The sequence below is a fragment of the Enhydra lutris genome, unplaced genomic scaffold (genome assembly GCF_002288905.1).
Source record: "Enhydra lutris kenyoni isolate GAN:26980312 unplaced genomic scaffold, ASM228890v2 scaffoldscaffold80, whole genome shotgun sequence".
In the NCBI taxonomy this organism is placed as follows: Eukaryota; Metazoa; Chordata; class Mammalia; order Carnivora; family Mustelidae; genus Enhydra; species Enhydra lutris.
Window position 1 is genome coordinate 4,858,724 of NW_019154164.1, and position 26,816 is coordinate 4,885,539.

The 26,816-nt window shown below is 40.0% G+C and overlaps 1 protein-coding gene across 2 annotated transcripts in view; it reads left to right on the forward strand.

Moving 5' to 3' along the window:
- The window catches only part of LOC111160968 (Alport syndrome, mental retardation, midface hypoplasia and elliptocytosis chromosomal region gene 1), a 112,809-nt gene extending 86,949 nt beyond the window's left edge, over positions 1 to 25,860 (forward strand). The window contains exons 3-6 of one of the 2 annotated variants that reach the window (XM_022524374.1): positions 5,596 to 5,710; positions 19,591 to 19,681; positions 21,101 to 21,197; positions 23,531 to 25,860. In XM_022524374.1, the coding sequence (XP_022380082.1) occupies positions 5,596 to 5,710; positions 19,591 to 19,681; positions 21,101 to 21,197; positions 23,531 to 23,645 (418 nt within the window). In that variant the 3' untranslated portion in view covers positions 23,646 to 25,860. The remainder of the gene's footprint in view (positions 1 to 5,595; positions 5,711 to 19,590; positions 19,682 to 21,100; positions 21,198 to 23,530) is intronic. The other variant, XM_022524376.1, reaches the window with a different exon arrangement.
- Positions 25,861 to 26,816: the final 956 nt, after the last annotated feature.

Consider the following 26,816-nt stretch of genomic DNA (forward strand, 5'->3'; position numbering starts at 1 on the left):
GGGGGAAGCAGGCTCCCTGCTGAGCAGAGAGCCCGATGCGGGGCTCGATCCCAGGACCCTGAGATCATGACCCGAGCCGAAGGCAGAGGCTTAACCCACTGAGCCACCCAGGCGCCCCCCCAAACAGGGATTTTTTAAAAGATTTTATCTACTGATTGCTTTAGAAAGAGAGTGCGAGCAGGGGGAGAGGCTGAGGGAGAGGGAGAGAGAATCTCAAGCAGACTCTGCGCTGAGCAGGGAGCCCAACACGGAGCTCAGTCTCCGGTCCCTGAGATCATGACCTGGGCCGAAATTAAGAGTTGGATGTTTAACCAACTGGGCCACCCAAGCGCCCCCAAAAAGGGATTTTTTATTTTGATTTTGTTTCCTTGTCCTGAAAAATGATGGCCTGGAATGTGAAGCCTTTCTCAGTTTGGTAACTTTCCACTGGTTAACTGATTAAAGTCATTGAAGTTTTAGAAAGTGATGGAATGAAGGAATGAGTGAGTAAATGGCTAGCTAGCTAGATTCATTTAAATCATTTCCATTGCCTGCTCTATTGTTTATGATGAGTCTTGTAACAGCTAAGATTTTGTCTCTTTTTGGCTGTTTTTTTCCCCCTCATAGCTTCCAGGCGCTGTCATAAACTTTGATTCTTTGATAGCTAAACTCTTAATTCCTTTTTTTAAATGTTCGTTTTCATTAAAGTGCTATTTAACATTAGATATTAACTTTGACAGATGTTAATGCTGCTTCTCAATTAGGTAAAATATATTCTTAGTGAGGTGCCAATTTGAATTGAATATATTTGAATTTTGGTATGTGAATTAAACTGTTGTTTAAACCTTACCCATCCATCACATGGGTGATGGAGCAGCTGGCTGGTTTTGTGTATAAGTGCGTTTCTTCCCCCCAGCAATATTTACTTATTTATTTATATTATTTTTAGAGGGGGGAGGGGCAGTGGGAGAGGGAAGGCGAGAATCCCAAGCACACTCCCCACTGAGTACAAAGCCCGAAACGGTGTTCCGTCCCGTGGCCCTGAAATCATGACCTGAGCCGAAATCGAGAGTTGGACACTCAACTGATTGAGCCACGCAGGTGCGCCCCCTCCTTCAGCAATATTTAAACATTAGAAAATGGCTTCCTATTATAGCAAAGAGAACTTAATATGAATTTACTACAAGATCTCCTTGTTTGTCAGTTTCTTAGGCAGCATAGAGTATAAATTGCCAGACGCTACTTCGGTATAAAATGTTTTCCATGGACAGTATTAATATTTTAAAATCCTTTTTGCTCCTACAGATTTCCAGTAGACAGGAAGTCTAGCTCTATTTACCCTTTGGCTACTAATGAATGCTGTTAAATTATTATTTATCTTCTTTAGGCAGAGGCACTACAGGAATGAGATCAGAATTGCCAAGTGAGGCAAACATTTAATTTTAAAATTAAAAATAATACAAATCCATTCAAAAGTGGCAACTAAAGTGTGGATCCTAGAAGGTATTTTGGACTTGAGTCAGAGAACTAGGGTTGTGGCCCCACCTGCATCACTAACTTGCTGGGTCATCTCAAGCAAGTCACTTCCGGACTTGGCATCAAGACTATTCCGGATGGCATAGTCCCTCTAAAGTTTCAGCTTCCACATCGCATATTCTATATGCTAAAGAAAGCAGGGCTGAGGGAGGCTGATACCTCTTGTTTATCAGCTATCCACACCAGCCTAGTAGCTCTGAGGTCAGACTCCAGCTGAATTTTTTGTCTTTTTTTTCTTTATAATCCCTTAAATCCTTGCTAGGCTTTCATTGCTAGTTCTTTCCCCCTAGGAATTTGCATTCAGAACTATTGAGGGCTTCCTACCTTTGGGAATTTTTCTATGCTCATGAATTTAATGAAAAGTTACTTAGAGTTACAAAAAAAATATCAGAATTAAATGTCTTGTTTGAATGACTGTTTCTGTAAAGTCAGACTGTTTCCATCATGACTAATGTACCTTCACTATTTCAGTTTTGAACTTAATACATTTGAGTCATGGTACGGCAAGGCATGATTGTCAGTTTCTCTTATTAGCCATGCTAGTATTCTCCCACTTACGCGTTGTTTTCTTTTTTTTTTTTTTTTTTAAGCCCAGAATGATTGAGCAACAAGGCTCCATATCATGGGAGTTATATTTTAGGTACTTGAGAATCTCAATGATTTGAAGTAGTTTGAATTGCACTAAGCTAAAATTTACCTTTTGTTGGCTTGCTAGGAAAAAAAATTAAACAAAATAAACTTACCTCAGAGTGTTGAGAAAATAACCATATGGCAACTTAAGGATGTGTATTGTTTGACTGGAAAATGCTAGAGAGAGATTTTTATAGCTCTCTTTATTAAAAGAGGTCTAGCGGGCACCTGGGTGGCTCAGTGGGTTAAGCCTCTGCCTTCAGCTCGAGTCATGATCTCAGGATCCTGGGATCGAGTCCCGCATCGGGCTCTCTGCTCGGCAGGGAGCCTGCTTCCTCTCTCTCTCTCTGCCTGCCTCTCTGCCTCCTTGTGATCTCTCTGTGTCAAATAAATAAATAAAATATTAAAAAAAAAGAGGTCTAGCACTCTGATTAAAAAGGCAGACAATAAGAAGGGCTGGTAAGGATATGGGGAAATTGGAACTCTCACACATTGCTGGTGGCAGTGAAAGGTACAGCCACCGCGGGAAGCGGAAGCAGTTTGTTAGTTCCTGAAACAGTCAACCATAGAATCGCCATATGACCCAGCAATTCCACTCTTATGTATCTACACCCAAAAGAGACTAAAACCTCTGTCCACCCAGATACTCATACATGCATGTTTATAGCAGCATTATTTATAGTAGCCTCAAAAGTGGAAACAACCCAAATGTTTCTCAGTAGATCGAAGGATCACAAAATGTGATAAAGCCACACAACTGAAATATGATTTGGCAGTTAAAAAGATGAGGTATGGGGACGCCTGAGTGGCTCAGTTGGTTGGGCGGCTGCCTTCGGCTCAGGTCATGATCCCGGCATCCTGGGATCGAGTCCCGCATCGGGCTCCTTGCTCAGCGGGAAGCCTGCTTCTCCCTCTGCCTCTGCCTGCCACTGTGTCTGCCTGTGCTCACTCTCTCCGACAAAAAAAAAAAAAAAAAATGAGGTATAGATACATGCTACAGCATGGATGAAACCTCCAAAACATTCCGGTAAAAAACCAGACACAGAAGGCCCCATATTGTAGGACTCTCCTAATACGAAATATCCAGAGTAGGCAAGTCCATAGACAGAAAGTGGATTAACGCTTGCCAAGAGCTGGCGGGGAGGGAAGAGAGGAGACTGGCTGCTAATGGGTATGGGGCTTCTTTTTGATGTGACAAAATGTTTTCAGATTGGAGAGTGGAGATGCTTGTATAATTCTGTGAATATACTAAAAGCCGTTCAATTGGATACATTAATGGGTGAATTGTATTGGTTTGTGAATTCTGTCTCCATAAGCTATTATATAGCAAAAACATTAGCAACTATATTATTCTAATTACTTGAAATTGGGAAAGTGTCTGTAAGTTACATTTTTTGCCAGGGGCTGGAAGGAAGGAAGAGTGGGGAGTTAGTATGGAATGGGTGCTGTTTCAGTTGGGCAAGATGGTAAAAATTCTGGAGATGGATGCTGGTGATGGTTGTGCAACATGAACGTGCTTATCCACACAGAGCTGTATACTTAAAAATAGTTAAAACAGTAAACTTTATGTTGCATATATTTTACAATAATAGAAAGTCTATAATTCTAAGAAAATCACATTTTACATTATTCCAATGTATAAGGCTTTTTTCCTTCTCTCTCTTTTTCTTTTCAGCAAAAAAGTGGAAAGTGTGATCAGCCTTTGGTTTTTATGCATGAGATTCTTTTGTTTTAGAATTTCTGTTCAGTATTTGTGTTTGTTAGGAGAGAAGGTATTGGTTATACATACACATATATGTCTTTATCTTGGCTTTGAAGGAGAACTTGAAAATGCTTTATGAAAATTTATTTGCCAACAGGAAAATAAAAGAGGCCAAACTGTAGGAAAATGTATGTCGTTAAATTATAAAATAGTGAGGGGGGTAGGGATAGGTTGGCTGCGTGATGGACATTGGGGAGGGTAGTGATATGGTGAGTGCTGTGAAATGTGTAAGCCTGATGATTCACAGACCTATATCCCTGGGGAAATAATATATTATATGTTAATAAAAAATAATAATAATAAAAAAGAGTTGGATGCTCAAAAAATTATAAAACAGTGAAATGCTATTCTCAGAGTATAAATTATCATAGATGTCCTGATTTTCTTGGTTAATCTTGGCTCCTCGAATGGGAAAAAAACAATATAGCATATATAGAACATATCTGTCTGTAAGCATTTTCCTTTGCGTAGTAGGATCGAGCAAGCACCCAAATACATTGAAAACACTCACAAACACAGGGGTTACATTTGTACAATACAGTAAGTGTGTTTCAGAATCTAAAGGAAGAGATGGAAAAATGAAAAAAAAAAAAAAAAGAAAGAAACTCCAGCAATGAGGAAGTCACTGGAAAAGGAATTAAATGATTTCTAAAGGCCATGGAACATTGTTAAAACTCAAGCAGTTTGTTGGCTCTAAGTTTGTAACTTCTACTGATTAATCTATGAAAATAGTTTCTAAGCCTGGCTGCTATATAGCACATTCGAATTTGAATATCCATGGCACAAATGCCAGCAATGCCATTAGTATAAAGTGTAATCAGAGGTGTTTGTTTTTCTTGACCAGGAACTGGTTTCTTTGAAAAGTATAGGAAACACACAGTGCCTCTGTGTGTGAGTGTGTGTGTGTCTGCGTATTTTCTGTCTGTTCTATTGCAGGAAGAATTATGGTCTTCCAACATCTTTGTCCTTTATAGTAAGGGTTTTTCTAGAATTTTGCACTGTAGTATATTACCCTTGATTATAGGATCCAATCAGAGTTGATGTACTCAGAAATCCATTGATGTGATTAATGGTCTCCTAATCATACTTTTATTTCCTAGATTAGCCCAATTTCCTGTACTTTCACAATTTTTGAGTCATATCTTGAATTATCCTTTATAGGGGGCCTGAAATCCTTGTATTTTTAGTCTGTAATTTGCATGATTATTTTAATTTTCTTTGATTTCCTTTGCTTGAAGAAAATGAAATTTTGATCTTTTTTGAACTCTTTGAGTGCTGTTCTATGGTAATGGACCTAATATGAACTTTTTTTTCAACTATATACATTTTTTTTCCCATCAGCCCTAGGTCTGGAAGTCTTCCCACAAATTTTCACTAGTCTAGGTTTTATTCTTTTCAAAAGTAAAGTAAAAAATAGTCTCAGATTCTACAAGTAATAGGGAAGTAGACCAGGAAATGACTGTATAGGAAATGTAATTGATCATTCGCTCTTTACAATTGGTTACAAGATTGGCTAATAAACAGTCTATTGAATGATAAAAATGACTTCTAAAATCTTTGGGGGCCTTTAAATACATTTGAAGATTTATTTTTTGATCTCTTACCTTTTTCAAATCACTTGTCTGCATTTGAAATTCAGACTTTCTCATATCTAGTGGTTGCTTTAATATTTGCTTTGTTTTCAACAGTGCCCTTAAAGATAGCCGTTTCCCCCCAATGACAAGGGATGAATTGCCACGGCTGTTCTGCTCAGTGTCTCTGCTCACTAACTTTGAAGATGTCTGTGATTATTTGGACTGGGAGGTAAGACTATAGAAATTTTTGAAAGAAAAATGAAGGTAACTCCTGAGTAAATGTTAAAAAGTAGGCCCAGGAAACAACTCTTTCAGCCCATTCTTTATTATAGTGGAGGTAGAGAGTAAGGTGAATAAAGAAACTTCACATTTGATCAATGAGATATCAGTGAAGGAGTTGTTTTGTTTTGTTTTGTTTTGTTTTGAAGGCAAAGCGCCATGTGTTGTTTTAATCCCCAAACTGAATTTGCTGTTTATTTTTGTCCTATTACTTTACCACAGCACCTCATAAAAGCTGTTAATAAGTAGTGAAAAGGACTGATTGGAATTTATTTTTCCTCTTATTTCCATTCTAATGTACTTCGGTGTAACCGCCACCCAGCAGTTAGGTGCTCAGAGGAAACTTCTCAGAAGCAAGGAGCCAAAGAGTGAGGATAATATGCCAGTTAGGGAAATCAGTGTGTGGATACAGAACAGGGTGTCCATTAACTGCAGTTAAGTCATGTTAATTCATTCTTAGCTACCTTACTTTATGCACTTAAACCCGCTAACAAATAATATTAAGGTTGTATCTCAGTGATCTCTGAGCATTGTCATGATTGAAGTAGCCTAGATTATTCTTGTTTTTTATTCTTTAGTGTGTGGTGTTGGGTTTTTAAGGAAGTTCAGAGGTTCTCAGCATGATTTGTTTTGCTTGTTGCTGGGAGATAGTCGAGTGTATGTCTATGAAATTTCACACACAATCGTGCATACATTATTGAATGCCTCCTGGGTTCAAGGCACTGGGCTACATACACAAGAGTCCTAAAATCTGGTCCCCGCCATAAAGCATCTTTCAGTCTAACAGCAGAGAAAAGAAGTATATACCAAGCATAAAGAAATAAGTACTACAACAATGAAACAGTGGGAATTCAGTAATGCACTTAGCTTTCTCTCACATAAACACTCATAAATGACATGACTAGATCTTTATGCTATAACATGTTTTAATTCTACTGACTTTTTAGAATGACCATGTCCCATGGTAACTGAGATAATCTGCCTTGTGGACAGATCACTGTCCTGATAATTAATTGGACTTGAATTTTAGTTTGCGATTTGCTCGTGAGACTTTGTGAGACTTTGGACATCTTATTCCACTGCCATTCAGTTCTCCACATACAGACTAAGACATTTCTAAAGTTCTTAACCTTCAGTGGAAAAAATCCCTGTGATATAAATTATTGTTGTTAGGCCAAAGCTTTAAAAAAAAACATTCTGCCCAGAGTAGGATAAAAGACTTCTTCTGAGTTTTGGAATACTTAGGGTTTTTTGGAGTATTATCAGAATATGAAAGCATTCAGGGAAGCTTTGTAATGGGAGAAATAAAATTAATTAATAGTGTTGAACCTAGCAAAGTTGGATTGGGTAAAAATTTTCACAGAATTAAAAATCCTGATTGCTTTCTATAAGTTCATTGTTCCTATTTGAATTTTTCTTAAAGCCTACCCATGTCATAGAAACATTCCTTAGTACTTTATTTTTAAATGATCCCAAATTATATCCCTTACTTATTAACCAATATTAAAATTTGAGCGGTTCTTTTAATGTTTTAAGGCCACTGCTTCCTCTTCTCTAGCTAGAATTTTATTTCTGCTTTCTGAATTGCAGAGTGCCTGGGGGGGGGGGGGGGGCATAACAGGGTAAAGCCTGAAATCTAGAGATGACCAAGCTACAAAAACACGCCTACTCTTGCTTACCGCCACTGAGTTGGAAGTACAGTTGTGGTGTGTGTCGGGGGCGGGGGGGGGGGGGGTTGCACATGAAAACATGTGAACATGTTTGACATGTAAATGAATGTATATTTCATAAATATACATGTATGTATTTGGAGGGAAGGAAAAATGGGAGGATTCTATAGTAGTTCAAGAAATATGGGCAGCACAGAGTATACCACCATCATCTTCTTTAGCCCACTTCAGGCACTGTCTATAGCTAAAATTAACCCTCATACCTTGTATATTGTATATTTAATACATTCCTTGAGGCTTAAATATTGGTGTCTATTTAGTGATGCTTTCCAATTAAAATAACAGCAACAAAAATAAATATATTTTTTGTGCTTTTAACATACAAGTGTTTGAAAGTGAATTTTAGGTCCTGCTAGAATGGCTATGCTAAGAGGGAAAGACTGTCCTTTTCAGTTAGTATGTCATGGTTGGAAGTATTTAGCTTAAGAGAAATTTGTCCCCGAAGAGTAAGAGTGAAAATTGCATTTTAATAAGTACAAGAATGTGATTTGGGCTTAAAAAAATTACCATAGTCAGTTATTACAAGTGGAATGGTATTATCATGTGGGGATGATGTCATAAGGGTCATCCTTAATAATTCTGAAAAAGCATTGGTTACTTGAAACTCAGAATGCCAAAGTAGAATTCAAAACATTTTTTTAAAGTATATGTCAAGGCATTTCTGCTCCTAGGTATATACCCCAAAGAAATGAAAACAGATGTTGAAACAAAAACCTGTACACAATGTTTATAGCAGCACTATTCATAATAGCCAAAAGGTAGAAATAACCTAAATGTCTATCAACAGATAAATGGATAAACCAAATTCGGGATATCTGTACAATGGAATATTAATCAGCCGTAGAAAGAAATGAAGTAGTGACATGGATGAACCTTGAAAACATTATGCTAAGTGAAAGAAGCCAAGCACAAAAGGCCACATACTGTATGATTCTGTTTATATGAAATATGCAGAATGAGTGTATCCACAGAGATAGACTGTGTTAGTGGTAGCCAGGGGTTGGGGGAGGGGCTGAATGAGAAGTGACGGCTTTTAATGGGTCCGGGGTTTCCATTCAGGGTAATGAAAAAATTATGGAACTGGATGTTGTATGACACTGCGAATGTACTTGATGTGACTGAATTGTACACTTTCAAAGCATTTTACATGATGTGTATTTTATCACATAAAAAGGTGTATATGCATCTGCATGTATATTTAAACCTATTGTCCATAATAGTATGGTGATTCTAATGTATTGAAGAAGAAAACTTTGAAAATTAAAAAAACTATAAAGGCAAGCCATTTGTAATTACACTGTTCTGAGATAACCACTGTTAACATTTTGGAATATTCCTTTAAATTATTTTTCTGTGTCTTTGTATCAATAAATATGCCTATTTGTTCATGTAATGGAGATCATATTGAATATACAGTCATTATTAAAAAGGATTGTGGGAAAGTCTTTGTTTATGGTTTACCTTTATAAGTTAATGATTCATATTGCAAATTTCCTTTATGAGGGGGGTCCAGTCTATATCATGAAAGGATACATTTCACTTTGAGAAATTTCAGGCTATGAAATAGGTAAACTTTTCTTCTAAAAGTGAAATATCCTATTCACCATAAGTATCTAAATTTAACCTGAAATGCACAGCGCTCTATATGTTGATGCCACAGGGGAAACAGGAGATGATGACAGAATTTTAATAGAGAATTTTTAAGGCAGAGATCAGTAACAGGTATGTTTGATATTAACAGAAGCCTCTCACCTAGGGCTTTTCTGGTAGAAGTACCGTTTGAGAGTTGACCCCCACTGGTGAAGCGTGTTACTGCAATAGAATTCCTAATTAAAGAGGCGAAAATGCCCAGATCAAAGCAGAAGAGAGCAAAGTCTAGAAGTCCCAAAGCATAGAGGTGAGTCACTTTGGTAACAAGAGAGATATCCCTGTGGTCATGAAGATGAGGGACGTGACCAGTGGTCATAGCCACCTAATTTTCAAATGATCAGGAAACAAGTGAACCACCACAGGGCTGGCTACTGTCTTTCTCTTTTCCTCAAGGTTTTTAACTGAGCCTGTCTGGGACCTCTCTTTTGGTAACATGTCTCTATTTGTAGAGTGGAAGTTAATAGGAAGGTAGGATTTACAGCAATCAGACTTTTTTTAGAGGCTAGAATGCTTCCCTTTGATAACATGAGGAACGTCTGATAAATGGTTTCACAAGTGGATGTAATTGGTCCATTTCAAGATTGAATTGGCAGAATGATCAGTGATGCCTCCATGTTATATTTCCTCAACATAAGAATCATAACATGTAAGATGAGCGTCTGTGAGTAGCCTCTCAAGGTAGTGATTAAAAACAGCAAAACCATCCACAAAGACCACACAGACAAATTGCAACACCCGCCCCTCCCTCCTAAGAATTGCTCATCATTGCCCCCATCATGATCTACTTCTTGCCCTGGTAGGTATGAGAAGGATGAAGAGTTGAATGATTTGGAGGAGAAAAAATTCATTAAGTGGTAAATTGAGATATCTACCTGCCAGGCTAAAATGGCTGTTAAATGAGGAAAATTGCGCCACCAGGGTGACATCGGAAGTGATCTGCCTTGTGTCTGGACGCTAAAATTATGACCGTGGTTAGGTGTTCTTCTGTCGACAGCATTCTCTTAATTCCATATGACAGGATGATGGACAGGCATGGTGCTTCAGAAAGAAAGAAAAGCTCTTGCAGTGTGTAGAATCCCTCTCAAATAATCTGTAGGCTAGAACTGGTATAGTCACACGATTTGGGAGTCATGTTTGTTTTTCCAAGATCTGAAAGGATTTAAAACCAAGGACATTACAACAGTCGGAGTTTGAACTGAAGGGTGGTGCTAGGTATATTACCTCGTGACTGCTCATTTGCAAGATGATATAAATGAGTAAGCCTTTTGCTTGTTGAGGAACTTGTATACAGCCAGTATACAACCTGTGATCTTGCAGGGGGAGCTCACGTCGCAGTCTACTGCCCAGAAGACAAAGTATTTTCAAAATTGTCGTCAGGGAACTCTTATTTCTGTGCTTTAGAGAACAGATCATTTTGGAGGCATGAGGAAGATATATTTTCAGTCATCGGAAGTAAACCATTAGATCATGTTTTAATAGATCAGTAACATTTTTCATGAGCAATAAAGCACTTTTAGTTCTATCTAGCTCCCTCGATCACTGCTATCTCAACTGTGTATACAGCTGTCACTTGGGGAGCGCATCGTGGCCCTAAGACAGACTGTTCCTTTCTAGCACCCAACACTTGAAATCAACCCATGCTGGGTGGGGCGGGCCAGCATGATTCTTATATGATATCAAAAACCTATCCCTGGACTACAGAGCTAGACCCCAAGCCCCTAGTCTCGCTCTGTCCCTAAAGTACGCAAGCATCTGTCGTTGTCCGTGAGCTTGTTCAACTCTCAGTACTCGGAGTGCTGCACTTCACTTTAAAAAGCACACCTCTTGAGTGAGCACGGCTCCATTTCTGACATGTTCGGTTGCAGTTAATAATAGTGCACTTTTGTAACAACCTTCAGGAGCATAAATAGATGAGATGAGTAAATTGACTACCGTCATTATCTCTCATATATTTTAGAAGGTCATGATCTCCTTCTCACCCCTTCAAGGTTTACATTTTTCTAGATCCTCTCAATGTACCACTGAAAACAGAGTTTCCATTCAGACACAGATGTTTAGCATGACTCACCCAGTGAAATGACTTCTTGTCGTATATGTTCTGTCCACCGCCCCCTTCATGATTTTTCTCTATGCTATACACCATGCTTTGCTTCTCTTTTAACTTAAGATTCCCACCTTTGGGGCACCTGGGTGGCTCAGTCAGTTAAGCAGCTGCCTTCGGCTCAGGTCATGATCCCGTGCTCCTAGGATTGAGCCCCATGTCAGGCTCCCCCGGGAGTCTGCTTCTCCATCTCCCTCTGCCACTCCCCACTGCTCGTGCTCTCTCTCTTGCTCTCATTCTTTCTCTCAAATCTTAAAAAAAAAAAAAGATTCTGATCTTTGGAAAAAATATATATACGGGGCTGTGGAGGCTTTGTATATCTAGGAAAATGCTTTTCATGGTATTTTCTCAAGGACCCTGAGATTTTTATATAAGATATCGCTATTGTTACAATAATTTAGCCTTTGTCCTGGTGCTCTATTTAGAAATATTTTTTTCAAGTACTGTGGAACATTGGGGAAAGGAGTACTTCAAGCTTCCTGACCATCTAGTAAGAATTTGCTGTGAATCAACACTTTAGTGTATTAGAAAGCTAGTGAGGAAGCAAGCCAAACAAAGTGAAGTAACTTCTAGAAGGTGCTTTAACACATGGAAATTTCCACTAGCTTTTGGTACTGTTGGTAAAATGGGCTTGCACAGTATGTTCTCCAGCCTCCTCCAGTTGCTTCCTGCTTCCTCCCACCATGTTGTTTGGTTGAGGGGGGAAGCATTTCCCTGCTTCTTCCCCCAAATCCACAGACCCTTCCAGCCCTTTCCCTAGTAGTTGTATTATAGTCTGCTCTTTCCTGGGTCTCTGTTTCCTCACCAGGACGTTGAAGAAGCTGGACTAAATAATACCCATGGTCTCTTTGGAGGCTGACACAGTGTGATTCTGTGACTCCCCCCCTTTTTAAAATGGCTTCTGTTTCATTTTACTTCCAGAGAACGAATCACCACTAACCACTAAGATGTCATAAGAAGTCCCTAACTTTTAAAATGGCAAGGTGGCAACCAAGGTGAAAAACAGTCCAATTTTTGAAATTTGACATCCCATCTTCCCTTTCCACCAAAGAATTCTCTTCAGGGGGGCACCTGGGTAGCTCAGTGGGTTAAAGCCTCTGCCTTTGGCTCAGGTCATGATCCCAGCGTCCTGGGATGGAGCCCCGCATTGGGCTCTCTGCTCAGTGGGGAGCCTGCTTCCTCCTCTCTCTGCCTGCCTCCCCACCTACTTGTGATAAAATCTTTTAAAAAAGAGAGAATTCTCTTCAGGAAGACAAAATATTCTTAACAGCCAATGCCTTGTTTTATTACTGCATCATCCCCTGGTTTAAGTCAACATTATATGTATAGATCTAAATTAAGCAATTAGGGAGTGACTGTTCACTCGACAAAGATAGTTTGCTTCGCAGAAGTACTCACTCTAGGATTTCTTTACTACCTTCCTGGTGACTTCAAAATTAATCCATTTACACAAATGCAACACATATGTAATCTTTTAGGAACAAATCTCTTTTGTAGATGGAGCAAAACTACATTGAGCCAGATACTCATGTATAGTTTAACCCATATAACATTCTTCTGTTTCTTATCAGACAAACAACATTATTTCACCTTGAATATGTTGGCCAAGAGGTGCCCCCCGCCAGCCTTTGAAAAGCAAACTGATTCCCATGTCTAGGTTTTAAGAACACTTCCTAACTTGAGTTTGTGTGTAAATTCACTCCCTTCCTCGTCCCCTTAAAGAATGGTAGAAATGCATTTTTCTAACTTTTGATGAAAAGCAGGCTTTTTATTTAAAGGTCACCTGTGTTGCCTGAACTTTCCTTGGAAAGCTTCAGGATGTTCAGATTTTAAGGAATGCTCATTATAATTAATCATTACAGAGAATTGAGGGTTTTTTTTCCTTAATTGCACACTGAGCTGTCACTTGTTCTCTGCAAAACCTCAGCTAAGAACAGTCTCTTTCCTTGCACATGATACATAAACATGTTTGGCTTCCTAGCCTTTCAAAGCACTTCGTCATTAGCTATGCTTTATTTTTAAAATCTTAACTAATTCTTTAAAAGTTCATAAGGGGTGATTATTAGCTAGTTTAGGTATCGTAGAGCTGTGTGTCTGCTATTAGTTAAAGTAAATGTTATCAGATTGTTGTTTGGTGGCCTTTGTGAAATAAATTGGCAGGCTTGTGTTCCTGATAGACAAGATGTCTGAGTCTCCTACATGAATCAAATTTGGCACTAATTGGCCCTTTGGTAAGCTCTGCAAAAGCCAAGAATTGGTCCATGGAGATTGAACTAATTTCTAAAGCGAAAGGTGACCCATTTGCAGGGATTTGAGAGAAGAGCAGTACATATGCATTTTGGTCAAGGAGGTCTTTGCGGTCATTGTCACAAAATAACAATAGAAAAAATAACGTCCGCTGACACAGACGATGAAGCAGTTTTCAGAGTAGAATATATTAAAAGGTGACTTGTGCTCAGGTGGTGGCTTTGCACTCGGTTACCCTGTTACCGTCTTTGACTTATTTTTCTATTATTCCTTCTGTTTCTGGAAGCATCTCACTCAAAGGAGATTTGAAAGTGAGGACAGCTATAGACACAAGTCAGATAACGGACTAAAAGCAACCCAACAGGATAGTCCTTGGTGTTGTCCTAGTTGGCTCAGGAGATTATTTTTTAAGGCACTAAGGCAAGAGTTGTTTCTGGGTGGTCCTAGGATGGCAGGCCATATTTATTTTCCCCTTTGTACTTTTCTAAAGAGATTTTTTTTTTTTGCAGTAATATGCATGTACTATTTTTCCAAACAGGAAAAAAATATGCATGTTTGTGGTTGGTGAGGTTGACAGAAGTAAAAATTACTAAGCCCAAAAAGTGATTTTTGACAATGCTATTCTTTAAATGTATTATTTGGCGAGATTCTGAAGGGTTAAGTGCTAACAATTGTTAAGTGTTCATTGTTAATCAGATGGGCACCTTCCAAACTTCAGACTTACAAAATTGGTGGGTGGGTTGAGGTGATGTAAATTCACAATTTTGAGGATTTGATGGGCAGATCTGGACACTATGTTGTCTACGTTTTTATTTTTTTATTTTTGGTAGGATTGCGATTGAGGGAAGTGATTCATTAGGATCTGTACAAATTGTCATCAGCCTTTATGACTAAAATTTTAATTTTTCTTGCCCCAAAAAGAATTATTCAAGAGGATAAACTTGGAGTAGGCCCAAGTTTGGAATATTTTCCTCTTTTATGGTGAATTTGTTTTCACTGGGAGAAGAGTCAGCGTCTTCAGAAGGCTGAGTGGGGGGTGGGCAGAAGGTTCTGTGGGGCTATGAGGGAGAAAGTGGAACGTGTCTCATTGTGGCTTTGGGGCTTCTAGGAGAAATACCACATATGGCTGTTTCCTCCCAAGAATATAAGAAACTCCAGACTCTGGGTCAGACCCATGGGCTGTCCAATGCAGTGTTTGTTTCTGTCCGTGGTACCATGGGCTGTTTTGTGAAAGAGCATGTGTGTCTTCTATGATGCCAGCCTCTAAAGGTTAGAGGGTGTGCCAAATATCCTGAGCTCCTCTCATTAGGAACAGAGTCCTTTTATTCAGTTCAGTGCGACTGGCATATTGAGTCTGGCAGGTCAGTCTTATGTGAATGACCAGTGACTGGCTACTTTGTTAATTGCAAAGCATATCTTGCCAAATGATATCAACAAAAACATGTCAAACCACTTTCGATTCCTTGACTTCCTGATATACATGCGCACGCGCGCACACACGCACACACGAAAATTCAAGGTGAGCCCACTGAAAAATCAGTGGAGTGAGCTAGGGCCATACTGTTTTACAAAGGAAACCCAACATTTGTTAAATGGGGAAGACTGGGGCTTACTGTGGCATGTGCTAAGACAGGATGAACCTGGGGAGGCAATTGGTTTTATTGGCCAGGCAGGATGTGATCAGGGGCAGATTCAGTTTTAAGGGTCAGGACTGTGGAGGTAATTGTGGATCCAAATGGTCCAAGGCTCATGTGGCGCCTACTTGACTTAGCCAGAGCATGTTTTATGCTCACTGATACTTTTAGCCAGATGACTCCTTTTCATGTTTGAGTGTATCCAAGGTTATTGGCTTGTTGACTGGGCTCGCAAATAACAGTAAGGCCCTTTTTTAGTGCTCTTAGTGGCTTAGAGGATGAACACTTGCCTTATAGACAGATTAGGAGCTATCAAATTTGATGCAGTTGTGAGGAGCAGAATATGGATATGTATTATAATGAGGTGGGGGGGCGCTTTTTAAATGGTCCTGTGTCAAGAGTCACTGCATTAGAGGATAATAGTTGTAAATGAAGCCACATTTCTAACAAGGGACCAGATAACGAGGATAAATGAAATCTGCAGAGAGTCTAGAAGCTTCATTTTAGCCATTATTTATAATCTCTTCTCTTACCAAACCTTTTACGATGTAGCAACATTGATTAATTTGCATGTATGTCTCTGTGTGTGCCCACATGCTCTCTGACAGAGAGTGAGCAAACAGAGAAATGGACGAGAGGAAAGACGATGGGGTCAGGTGCGGCTGGGGATGCATAATCCCCAAACTGAATAATCAACTGTGGAATAATCAAGATATATTTTGGGGTCCTAACATTAATCTCGATATTTAATCATTCTGGGCAATGTTAAAAACAAAAGGCTTTGGAATAGCGTTAATAAAAATCACTCACTATGTAATGGTTCAGAATAAATATGGCTTTCTTTTTAGCATGAAATAGGAATCTGTTGAACGAGTCGTACTGTTCTCTCAGCACACACAGATACAGCTCTGTTTAATTCCATATCCTCTTATCTATAAGTCCTACATTTAATTTACTACCATTTGAGTTGATTTATAGCTTTGCTTAGCAAAAGTACAGTCTTGATTAAAAGGATATTATCACAGCTGATGGGCCTTGAAAGCATTTTTTTTTCTCAGAAGACCTTCTAATAACTTTGACAGTGACCTGCAGGCTCCCATAAGGCTAGATCTGCAAGTCTCCCATTTTTGCCTACCTGGCCATACTTTGGGCAATGGTGGTTAGGGGTATGTGAGAAGTAGGAGGGTAACATAGTCTTCCCATATGCTACATCATGATCCAGCCCTAGAAATGGAAAGTTACTATGACACTGTGGTGGAGTTTTAGCGGAAGTTTGCTTTAGGGAATCCCAGTTCCCTGGTTAGCCGAACGATCTCTTAGCTAGCGGGTAATTGCAACTGGAACTTTCCTCTCTTGGGATGCTGCTTGGTGGAAGGATTCTCCACTGTGTCTCAGAACGGATTTGATTAGTATACATGAGGGTTACATTTTGGAGTTGCAGCTGGGGCTGATTCCTCCCTCAAACAATACAAAATTCGTTTTGGTGCTTTTGTCTGCGGAGATGACTTAATTTGCAAAGCCAGTGATTTCCACAGGTTGGCCAGATTCTGTCATTCTCCACAGCAGGCCATTTTCCACTCTCCTGTTTTGATTGCACAGTATGACTACTTGGTGGTGTCTGTGGTTCTGGGAGTAAGGAAAGTGATGTTGCTCAACAGGTGACAAAAAGCTATTATGCTCTGATTCTGGTCAGAACATGATTGCCAGTCTCCCGATTCCGCTAGTTGAAGAAATGCGTCACTCTGCTTTGGGCTTTCTATTGCTGTGGAGTGTATTTTTTTTTGTCTTTGAAAGAAGTTATTTTTCCCAAAGGGCTCACTTTAAAAGCACCCTACTTACATTTCCATTTGCAGGTACTTTTCAGTTGTTCATAATCAGAGGAACATGGAAAAGAACTAAAAATTGTAAATGCGGTACTAATTCTAAATGGGAGAATTTCAATAATTTTTTTGTTGTATCAAATTTGTGAGGCTTTTGAAAATACAAAAGTCGATCAGTTTTATCCATGAGTAATTTTTATTTTGGTCAGCATGCCCTTCCAGTTTGGTCTTAACCTCCTTCTTTATATTTACATATATACACACAACCTTTACTGAGGTATTATTCACATATCATACAGCTGGTCATAACCGCTTTTAATTGCTAAATTACTAGGCTTTATAATCTCTGATATTTTTGTTAAAGAACACAATGCACTCCTATGAAGAAAGGATTAATGTGTCTAAATTACCTCCAATTTGCCTAAAGCACTTTTTTTTCAATACACAGCCACAGTTTTTCAGAGCTAGGCCAATTACTAGAGGTTTTCTAGTTAACCTAGAATAAAAATCACCGGGGGAGTTGTTCTTTTTCCAAACCATACTTGCTGAAGCATGAAACCCCCTGAAATTCTGATAAATTTCACAGCCCCCAAGCCTCCCCATACCAGTTAAACACCCCTGATTTTGTCTAACACTCTCATCTCACAAATAGGGAAACATTCCTCATCTCAACAATTTTGATTAGACACCTTCATAAACACCAAAATTCTTTCCAATTTGAACATGACAGATTTTTGATAAATTGAGTTGAAGATGCAAAATTCACTTCAGTGAATGATGGGAGCACAGATTATTTATGCTGTGTATTTTCAAAAACAAATTATGAAGGAGCTGCTATGGTGAAGGGAAGAAAAAACTTCAAAGTCACAGATCAGAAAGTGAACAGATCAGAAACTGCTGCAAATTTATCATTATCTCGGTACTGCGTCAGGCACTGGGGAGATTAGGAGATGTCCTTTATCCTGGAAAGGCCTGATAGCTAAGCACTCATACTTCTTCTCAGCTATCCACAGTCATTTCCCACAGGGTCTGGGAGGTCTTATTGTGTTAGTTTTTAAACAGCCGCCCTGACTGCATCTTCAGCAGACGGAGATTCATAAGAACACTGATACCATGTAGAAGAAATAGTCACAGAGATAGGCTTTCAGAAAAAACAAACTTCTCAGAAGATCTGACAGGCTCTAATGGTTGGATGTGTGAAGAAGACCTGGGGAAAGAACAAGACGGATTCTCCAGAGGACTTTTTCTTCCCTGGAAAAGTGGAAGATTTCAGGCTAAGGGCAGAAGCAGCAAAAGAAGTTTGCCTGGACCCCTATTCCTCTTCTAGACCTCTCCGTGCCTACAGATGGAAAGAGGCAAGGCCTGTGACTTCACTCACCTGCTCTAAAAGGAAGCCTCTTTCCTGGATGAAAGTGTTGTCCTGGCCTCACCATCCTCCCTCCAGGTCCCTTGGGCCACCTTCCTAAACTCCACTTGGGGACCACTGACCTAAAGTGACTGTAGATTTGGGAGGCCGAAATGGAGTTGTTGTCCTTTTGAAATTGCATTTTTCTTATCAGTGTTCACAAAGAAAACCTTTCTGTGATCCTCAGTTCCGTATATGATCCTATGAAGGATGCGAGGGTGGAAAAAGACAGATCCCTTCTGACTAGATGCTAATCAGTGAAACAGTATGTTACTTTCTTAAAACATTAGCATGAAATTGCCCACATTTACTTAGAGAACTCCCTTTCTTAGGGCATCACTGAAAGTTCGTGTGCTTCCCATGAAGTTATAGTGATCTCTGTGTTCATATATAGGAAACTGCAAAACTACCCAGCCCCAAAGGGATTTGACATCTTTATCACTTGTACATTTAGCAGTACTGCATGAGGGCAGTGACATAGATGGTAAAGGTTTGCCACGGACCCACCATGTGTGTGTGTGTGTGTGTGTGTGTGTGTGTGTGTGTGTGTATCTCATATATTTTAGAACAATTACATGGAATGGGTGATGGGGTTGGATCTGGTTGTTGACTTTTTACAGCCTTATCTGGGTTTGCTCATCTACACAGAAGTCAAGGTTTTAAAGAGACTAGACAACCAGGGAGTCAGCAGCCCCGGAATTTTTGGAACTTAATCCAAAGTGGTGCTTATACCTGAAAATAGGATGCATGTTTGCTGTCTCTTAGAAGTCAGCTCCCTCGCTCTAGTTCCTTAAAGTTGCGAGCCACTAGTAAGAAGTGGGGGCAGGATTCTTGCCCATCACTCTCTGATTCTACACACAGTAGTGTGGTTGTTCTAGTTCCAGACAGAATAGCATAGTCCAATACATGCTGGGGATATATCAGTTGATGTTTTCAGTCTCAACAGCCATCATAATGGCCCTCAAACTCAAAGTCAGTGCTTTGGAAAGAGAAAAATCGTGTGTGTGTGTGTGTGTGTGTGTGTGTGTGTGTGTGTGTTTGTTTACATATACAAAAATACAGAAAGAAATGTATACATATATATATATATATATATATATATATATATATATATATATGTATGTATGCCCTTCCAAAATCAAGGGGAAAGGAAAAACTGCCGTCTCTTGAAAGTGAAATTATAACTTTTTCTTTCTGTTTCTATGAAGAAGACTATACTAATAAAACTGCCAATTTCTTTCAGGTGGGTGTACATGGCATTAGAATAGAATTCATCAATGAAAAAGGATCAAAACGCACCGCCACCTACCTACCAGAGGTTGCAAAGGAGCAAGGTCATTGTCATACTTTATTTCATATGATCTGGGGAAGAAGTCCAACAGATACACACATTGAAATGCACTTATCTGACCTTGCAGTTCTCAAATGAGAAGAAATGACTCTTCCATCCCTGTCACTGCAATGTCTGTATGAGATCAGTGAATTACTCCTAGAGAAGCTGAATCTCTGCACTACAGCTGGAGAGCAAAGACACGCAAAAATCTAACTTTCCCCAGAGAAAAAACTTGTAGAAGTGGGTTTTTCTTTTTAGGCAGTGGTTTGCTGTGAATTTGAAATGCCCTTTGCCCATAATCCCACTGTGCTGTAGCCTTTTGGCATAAACAAGCCTTCTGTCTAACAGCCCCACGGTACATTCATCATCAGTAACAAATGTTTCCTCGTCAGGTCGTTGCCGGGGACTCATCCGGCTACTGTGAGGACTGTAGGTTTCCCATTAATATCAGGAGCACCGAGACGACATAGAGTCTTACTGTTTGATCGGCTGGGTCTGCACTTCCGAATCAAACATGTTTCTGTGTTGGTGGGTAGAGCACAAGCGTTTATGAACCACCACTGTAACCTTAAGGAATTCTTCGCTCTCTAGCACCTTGTCCTTCCTAGCCACTATGAAATTCTAGTTTTCCACGTCAGTTGAGATGAATATTTCTTCTTTATCTTATAGAGCTTTTTTATTCCTCATCAGAAAGCATCTGTAATTGGTTCTCTCCTGTTTGGTTCATATAAATGTGAGCTATATAATCGTACAATTTCATATCATTACACACCCCTCACCCCGACAAGAGAGTCTTTAAGACAGCTATCGGAAGATTTATTGGGGTTACTTTCAAAAATGTCCTCAATCCCGTAGTTCCCACTGGCTTCTTGGGGGGGGGGGCTCGGATATTAAGCACACCATCCCACATCAGAACCAATAAAAATGTCTTCGCATATTTCACACAGATACACTTGATTGACTCCAGAAGATATCAACAGGGACGGTAATTCCCATGAGTTAGTGTGGTAGTCCTAACTACTACCGAGCTGGCACAAGTGACATTTGGGCTTCTCCTTCCCTTTTAAAGATGTCATTGTTAAAGGAGAGGGCAGTGTTTATGGTTTAATATTGAGACCCACCTGAGCCGTCACCGCCAGCCTCTTAGACTTCTTGTCTTTGAATGTGGTTGAGATAAAAAAGCTAATGTCATCAGCCATTACGGGTAGCTAGCACTTAAGGTATATATAGAGAAGCAGGGCCAGAGCTGCTTCTTGACAGGAAGAAGTCTTAGCTCTTCTGTGTGATTGTTTTTAGGACCAAAGGAGTTGATGGTATTTGGTGACAGTAACAGCTGACCTCTGCAAAGTCATTTTGTATTTTCCCAAAAGTGCTTGTGACATGTGCGTGACTGGTATTTTATCTGGTCTACTCTCCACAGGATGGGACCATATTCAGACCATAGACTCCTTACTGAGGAAAGGAGGATATAAAGCTCCGATTACTAATGAATTCAGGAAAACCATAAAACTGACCAGGTACAGAAGGCATTTTCTAGCACAAGGCTAACCAGTACCTTTCGATGTGTATGTCTATAACCCTTTGACTTCCTTGGTCTCTCTTACTTGCTTCCCTCTTCTGAAACTGAATGGAAATGAATGGCCGGGCCATCCTGGGGGTGGAAACTATGGAACCTGGCTTGGCAATAAAGCTTGCATGATGTATGAGTCCATCCTTCCCCATCCTTAGCTCTGTGTGATTCCTTTGGCTTTACACGAGCAAATCCTCTGAGCCTGTAGATTACATTATCAAAGAAAGTTACCAGAAGTCGCCATTGGCTAGCTTTGGACATTGCTTAGCAGCACCCCCGGATTCTGATAAGGACTCTTCAAATTTGTATTTAACCTTAGGATGTTGGCAGCAATAGAAGTCTACCATGGAAGCTTACTGAAAATCACAAGTGAGCTAGACTCACAAATGCCAAATATATTTCTCTGTGGGCTGATGGGGATACTTATTTTTTAAAAATATCCAACATTTTAGGAAAATGGATTGCTGTTTCCATTTGTTTCGATTCCATAAAACTACAATGAATGCCTATAGTCTAAAATTGGACTTTTCCCAGCCCTGCGGAGTTACACATTTAAAAATGCCTCCCTCTCTGCTTTCCCTGAATTCAGTCTAGGAGACCAGAAGGGCACGTACAAAAATAATGAGGAATATAAGGCAGACTGTGATGGCTAGTGTGAGGTCATAAAGTAGGGAAAGAGGACTTCCAAGAGGGGTGGGGTTAGATAAAACAACACTTCAGAGAGGATGTAGGTTTGAGACTGGGCTGGAAGAATGGGTAGAATATATGAGGATGGGGGAGGAAGGGGATTAATTTAGTGAGTCGAGGCATGTGGGTGGTGAAGTACAGAGCCAAGTTCTGAGGAACGTTCAACAGTCTGATTTGGCTGGTCTTTCAGTGTGCATATAGAAGGTGGTCATGGGAGCAAAATATTGCCCAGAAGGTAGGTTGGGTCATATTATGGAGGGTCTTGAATTCCTGAGTAAGAAGTGTAGACCTGCTTCTAGAGGCAGTAAGTAGCCATTGAAGGGTTTGAAGCAGATGGATTTGGGAAGGTGTAGGATTGGAATGGGACACAGGAAGAGGAGTTAGAAGACATTGCTATTACCTAAGGATCTGGGGCAGCCACCCAAAGGAGGTGAAACAGATGAGAAAACACTGGAAGAAATGAAAGGACTTAGTCATCATTCAGAAGTAGGGAAGAAGAATAAGTCAAGATTTCACTCCAGATGAAAAAGCACCAAGGCACAAAGCACCCTTTAACCAAGGGAGGGGGCACAGGAGGAGAGTCACGTTTCAGCACTGGTTCTGCATTTGAGGTGCTTCCTGGGGTATTTGTATAGAAATGTCCAGTATGTCACTGTAAATGTTCATAGATAGAACTCATGGCCAGAAATGGTGATTTGGGATCATGTGTGAAGAGGTCCTAGTTGAAGCCATAAAGATAGGGCTCCCCGAGGGGGCACAGAGGGTGTAGGGTCAAAAGAACAGAAGGCAGAAACACAGTAAAATCCTACCAGGAAGGAGCAGGAGGAAGAGTCTGAGAGATAAAGGAGAAGTCTGAGAGACAGTGTGTGGGTGGAGAACCAGGGACATGTGGAGTTGGAGAACCCATGACACAGGAGAGCTTCAGAAAGGGAGAGGTGCATGCTGTCCTAATGGAGAGGTCAAGCAGGAACAGCGGGACCTTCTGAGAGAGTGGTTTCTGTGGAAGAGTGGCAGGAGCCAAGGAGGACCAGGCCGAGGAGCAGCGTGAGATGGAGGGCTAAAGGTAGAAAACACACATTACGGTTTTGAGAAGTGAAGGGGTGAAAGGAGAGCCAGAGATGGGGAAAGAGAGGGTTTGGGATACCAGTACTAGGAAAAGTGTTTGATTGTTGCTATTCTTACTGACTGGCAAGACCTGAGTAGATGCATGGATGGAGGGAAGGCAATGGTCAACAAGGGAAGGTCCTGGAAGAAAAAGCAGTCAAGTGAATGAGATGCATACATGATGGCAGTAGGTTGGCTTTCCTGTGTTCCTTCCCATTGGCAAACTGGGGCTGCCAGGGAGAGGGCACGGAAATGTCTAGAACAGTTGAAACCAGGAATGGTAGAAGAGCACTGGATTCAGACTTTGGATTCCCAGGTTCGGATCTCAGTTTCACCACTCAGTTGCATGGCGTTGGCCCAGTCATGACTTCTCTCTTGACCTCTGTCTCTCTTGGTCTGTAAAGATATCTCTAACGTCCTTCCGGGCTCCGACATTGGCATGCCATCTATTTCTTGATGTTAACTTTGTCTCTTCCCTGACTTTTTCAGGTACCGTAGTGAAAAGATGACCCTGAGCTATGCTGAATACCTTGCTCATCGCCAGCATCATCATTTCCAAAATGGCATTGGGCATCCCCTTCCGCCATACAACCATTATTCCTGACACTGAGCCGCACAGCCAGTCACTGGGCCTCTCTGCAGACCTCTTCCCAGGAGATCCTACCCCTTCTTGGTCTAGCTATCTCTTTTACTGTACCATTTTATGATGATAGTTTCCGTTGCCATGATGAAGCTTGGACATCATTAAGATCATCATGGTAACGGGTAGGAAAATGGCATTTGTTAAGAAGATTCTGTTTCATTATTTTAGGTCATTGATTTTTTTTTTTTTTTGCAGCATATATAACTTTTGGGTTTTTCTTTCCTCGCCATATTATGTAGAATTTTGCTTTGCTCTCTCAGTCAGGTTTCTGTCTTTCTGTCCTTCTTGCCTTCCCTCCTGTCTTCTTTCTGTCCTTCTCTCTATCTTCTCTTCCCTCCTTCTTTCGACTGTGGATGGAAGACATTGTGCAGTTTTTGAGGATTTTATTTAGGTTTTTCTCTAGTTTTCCCCCAGTAAGATAGAGAATTTTTGATAGCTGAGTTTGGGAGCAATTTATATCAAATTCAGGTATTTGTATATTACTCTCGAATTTGTCTAAAATGCATTTTGCTAGGAGAGCTTAGTATGTGGGTCTTCACTTAGGTGTTTTCCCCATGGTTAAAATATATGAACTTTAGTTCTAGTAGAGAACATTGGAAGGTCCATGATAGGGCTTGTCACAGAACGTGAGAAATCATTTATGCCTTTTGTGCTGGTATTGTAGAAGAGACAGCTTCATTACTTTATAGAACCAACTTAATAGACTACAACACTGTTTTAAGAAAGTACAAGCTACCTTTCCGATATGCTACAGAAGTCATTTTGAAGAGCAGCAAATATCAGGAAGAGAGCAGATACAGAATTTAGTGCCTTTGAGAAGAATATAATTAAATGGAATTAAGAGAGGTTGGGGGGAAAAGGCAATTTAGAGAAATATTCTTATAAAATTTTATTGTGTCTATATGGGAAACAGCAGATTAGACAAATTCCTTACTCTTAGGTATTTTTTTAAGGTGAAAAAAATTTATTTTGAGCAAATAACCAAAAAGAGACATTTGTCTATTATATATTAATTTAAACCTGTTAGCTTTAGGTTCCAGTAAGTCATGATTGGCCAGAGACAATTTTAGCGACTATTTAAAGAAATAGTAAAGATAATCTAGTGAAACGAAAGTTCATATAAGCCACAATTTCAGATATGTTTGTCACGGGGACAAGACTGGAGTCTTTCTGCACTACATACTTTTGATAGAAACACATTTACTATGTTGATGAGATGTTACGTTACACCTATGAAAATGGAGCTGGTATTTAGAAACGATAGAGTTGTTAGAGCCCAGCCGATTTGCAGGGCTGGTCTTCCTACCGCGCATACCAAGCGGACTTCCCAATGTCAGGAGGAGTAGGAGGTCTGTGTGTCTATCCCCGGGAAAAATGACAGATGATTCTGGAGAAAGATTACCTTCATTTTTCTATAGTAAATCTGTGTGTGAGTGTGTGTGTGTGGTGTGCACGCGCGTGTGTTTGTGTAATTTTTCTCCAGCAGGAAACCAGTATATCAAGTGATGAATATAAGCATGGTGCAGAATATGTAGTCTAAAACTCTGAGATGTCACTGAAAATCAAAATGGTGGAGCTTACACCTAGAGTCGGCTGTGACAAGGACAGACTGCTAGCTCCGAATTCAAAACCCTTTTGCTGGTTGGTGCGCTGATTGCCTGGATTCCCTGTGCTTGCCACTGTGGCCGAGCAAACTGCTTTTGTTTTTGATGAGAGTCCTTAGAAGTTTGGTGGTATTCCTTCATCCACAGCGCCCGTTGTTGAAATAACCATTTTCAGTTGTGATGCCTTAACTAAGAAGCCAACTGTTAGCCTGTAATGCAATCCTGGTAGCCAGTTTCATTGAACCTAGAGATTAGTCAGAGAAAGCTAGCTGTCGGGTTGTAGCAAGAGGTCTTGAGTCCTTCCGTTTCTCCTTGGGAGCATTTTTGGAGCAGATTCATCTTTCAGCATAAAACCAGGTGGCTACCTGAAGGAAACTTTTTCTTGCCCTTATAGGGAAACTGAGCACAAGCTGAATGATATTATCTGCTGCAAAAAAAAAAAAAGTAAATAAAACAAGCAAACTGAAGAGAGACAAAATAGACCAATATTGACCCATCTTATCCATCATCTCATCAGTTCAACAGGCTCCTCGTCCTGGGTGAGCTCATGGTTAGAAGTTGTTGTTGTTTTTTTTTTTTAAAGAAAAGATCTATGACATACATATGTGTGTATGTATACATTTACTTACACGTACATACATACATATGTGTGTTTATGTATTTAACGGTGCTAATCAATCTTGAGCAGGTCACGTGACTGGTCATGCGGACTCTAAAAATCATATCAGATTTTTTAAAAATTCTTGATATATGCAGATGTTCTACAGATTTTTTCTTACCAGTGTAATAATGTTATACTGAAGAAATAACCATCCTGCAGGCTTTAGAGGACGAGGTCAGCAATATTTCCCACCATGGCTTGGGGGGAAAGGATAGTTTTGTCTCCTTTTGTTTTCAGATTAATGCACAGTGCATTTTTTTGGTCTCTAAATAGCTGTTGACTGAAAAGACTTGGTAGCAAAAAGGGTGTCATGCAGACCGTAATGGTGTGCTTCAAACAAACGCGAGACCCTTTTCACCTTCATCGTATAGTACAAAGCTGTTAAGTCTGTGCTTTGAATGAACTTGGAATATGTTGAAATATGTAGCATGTGTCTTTAACTCAGACGAAGATTCTGATTGCACAGGTTGTGTTTTAGCCCAGTTGTGGTTTATTTGTTCAGAAACACAAATGTGAATTGCACTCTTATCACCAGAATATTGTATAAGTTCAGTGATCTTTAAACAGCTCAGAAGTAATACTTGAACTTCATTTGAGTAGCACAAAGTTTACATTGCCCCCCCTTTTAAATGTTAATTAGTTCCATTCTGTGTTTTGTTTCTCAAATGCAACTGGGTATTTTTTTTTTTCCCTCTGGGAAAACAGTACGCGTTTTACTTTGGTATGTAGCAAAAGGCTTCCGTTTCTGGAAGGTTTTCTTATTCTTAAACAACATCAGCCAGGTACCAGATACTAAAAGAACAATTGCCCTCCCCACCAAGCCCCCAGCCCACCCCAACCCCCATTAAGTGGCCTTCGGACTGCACG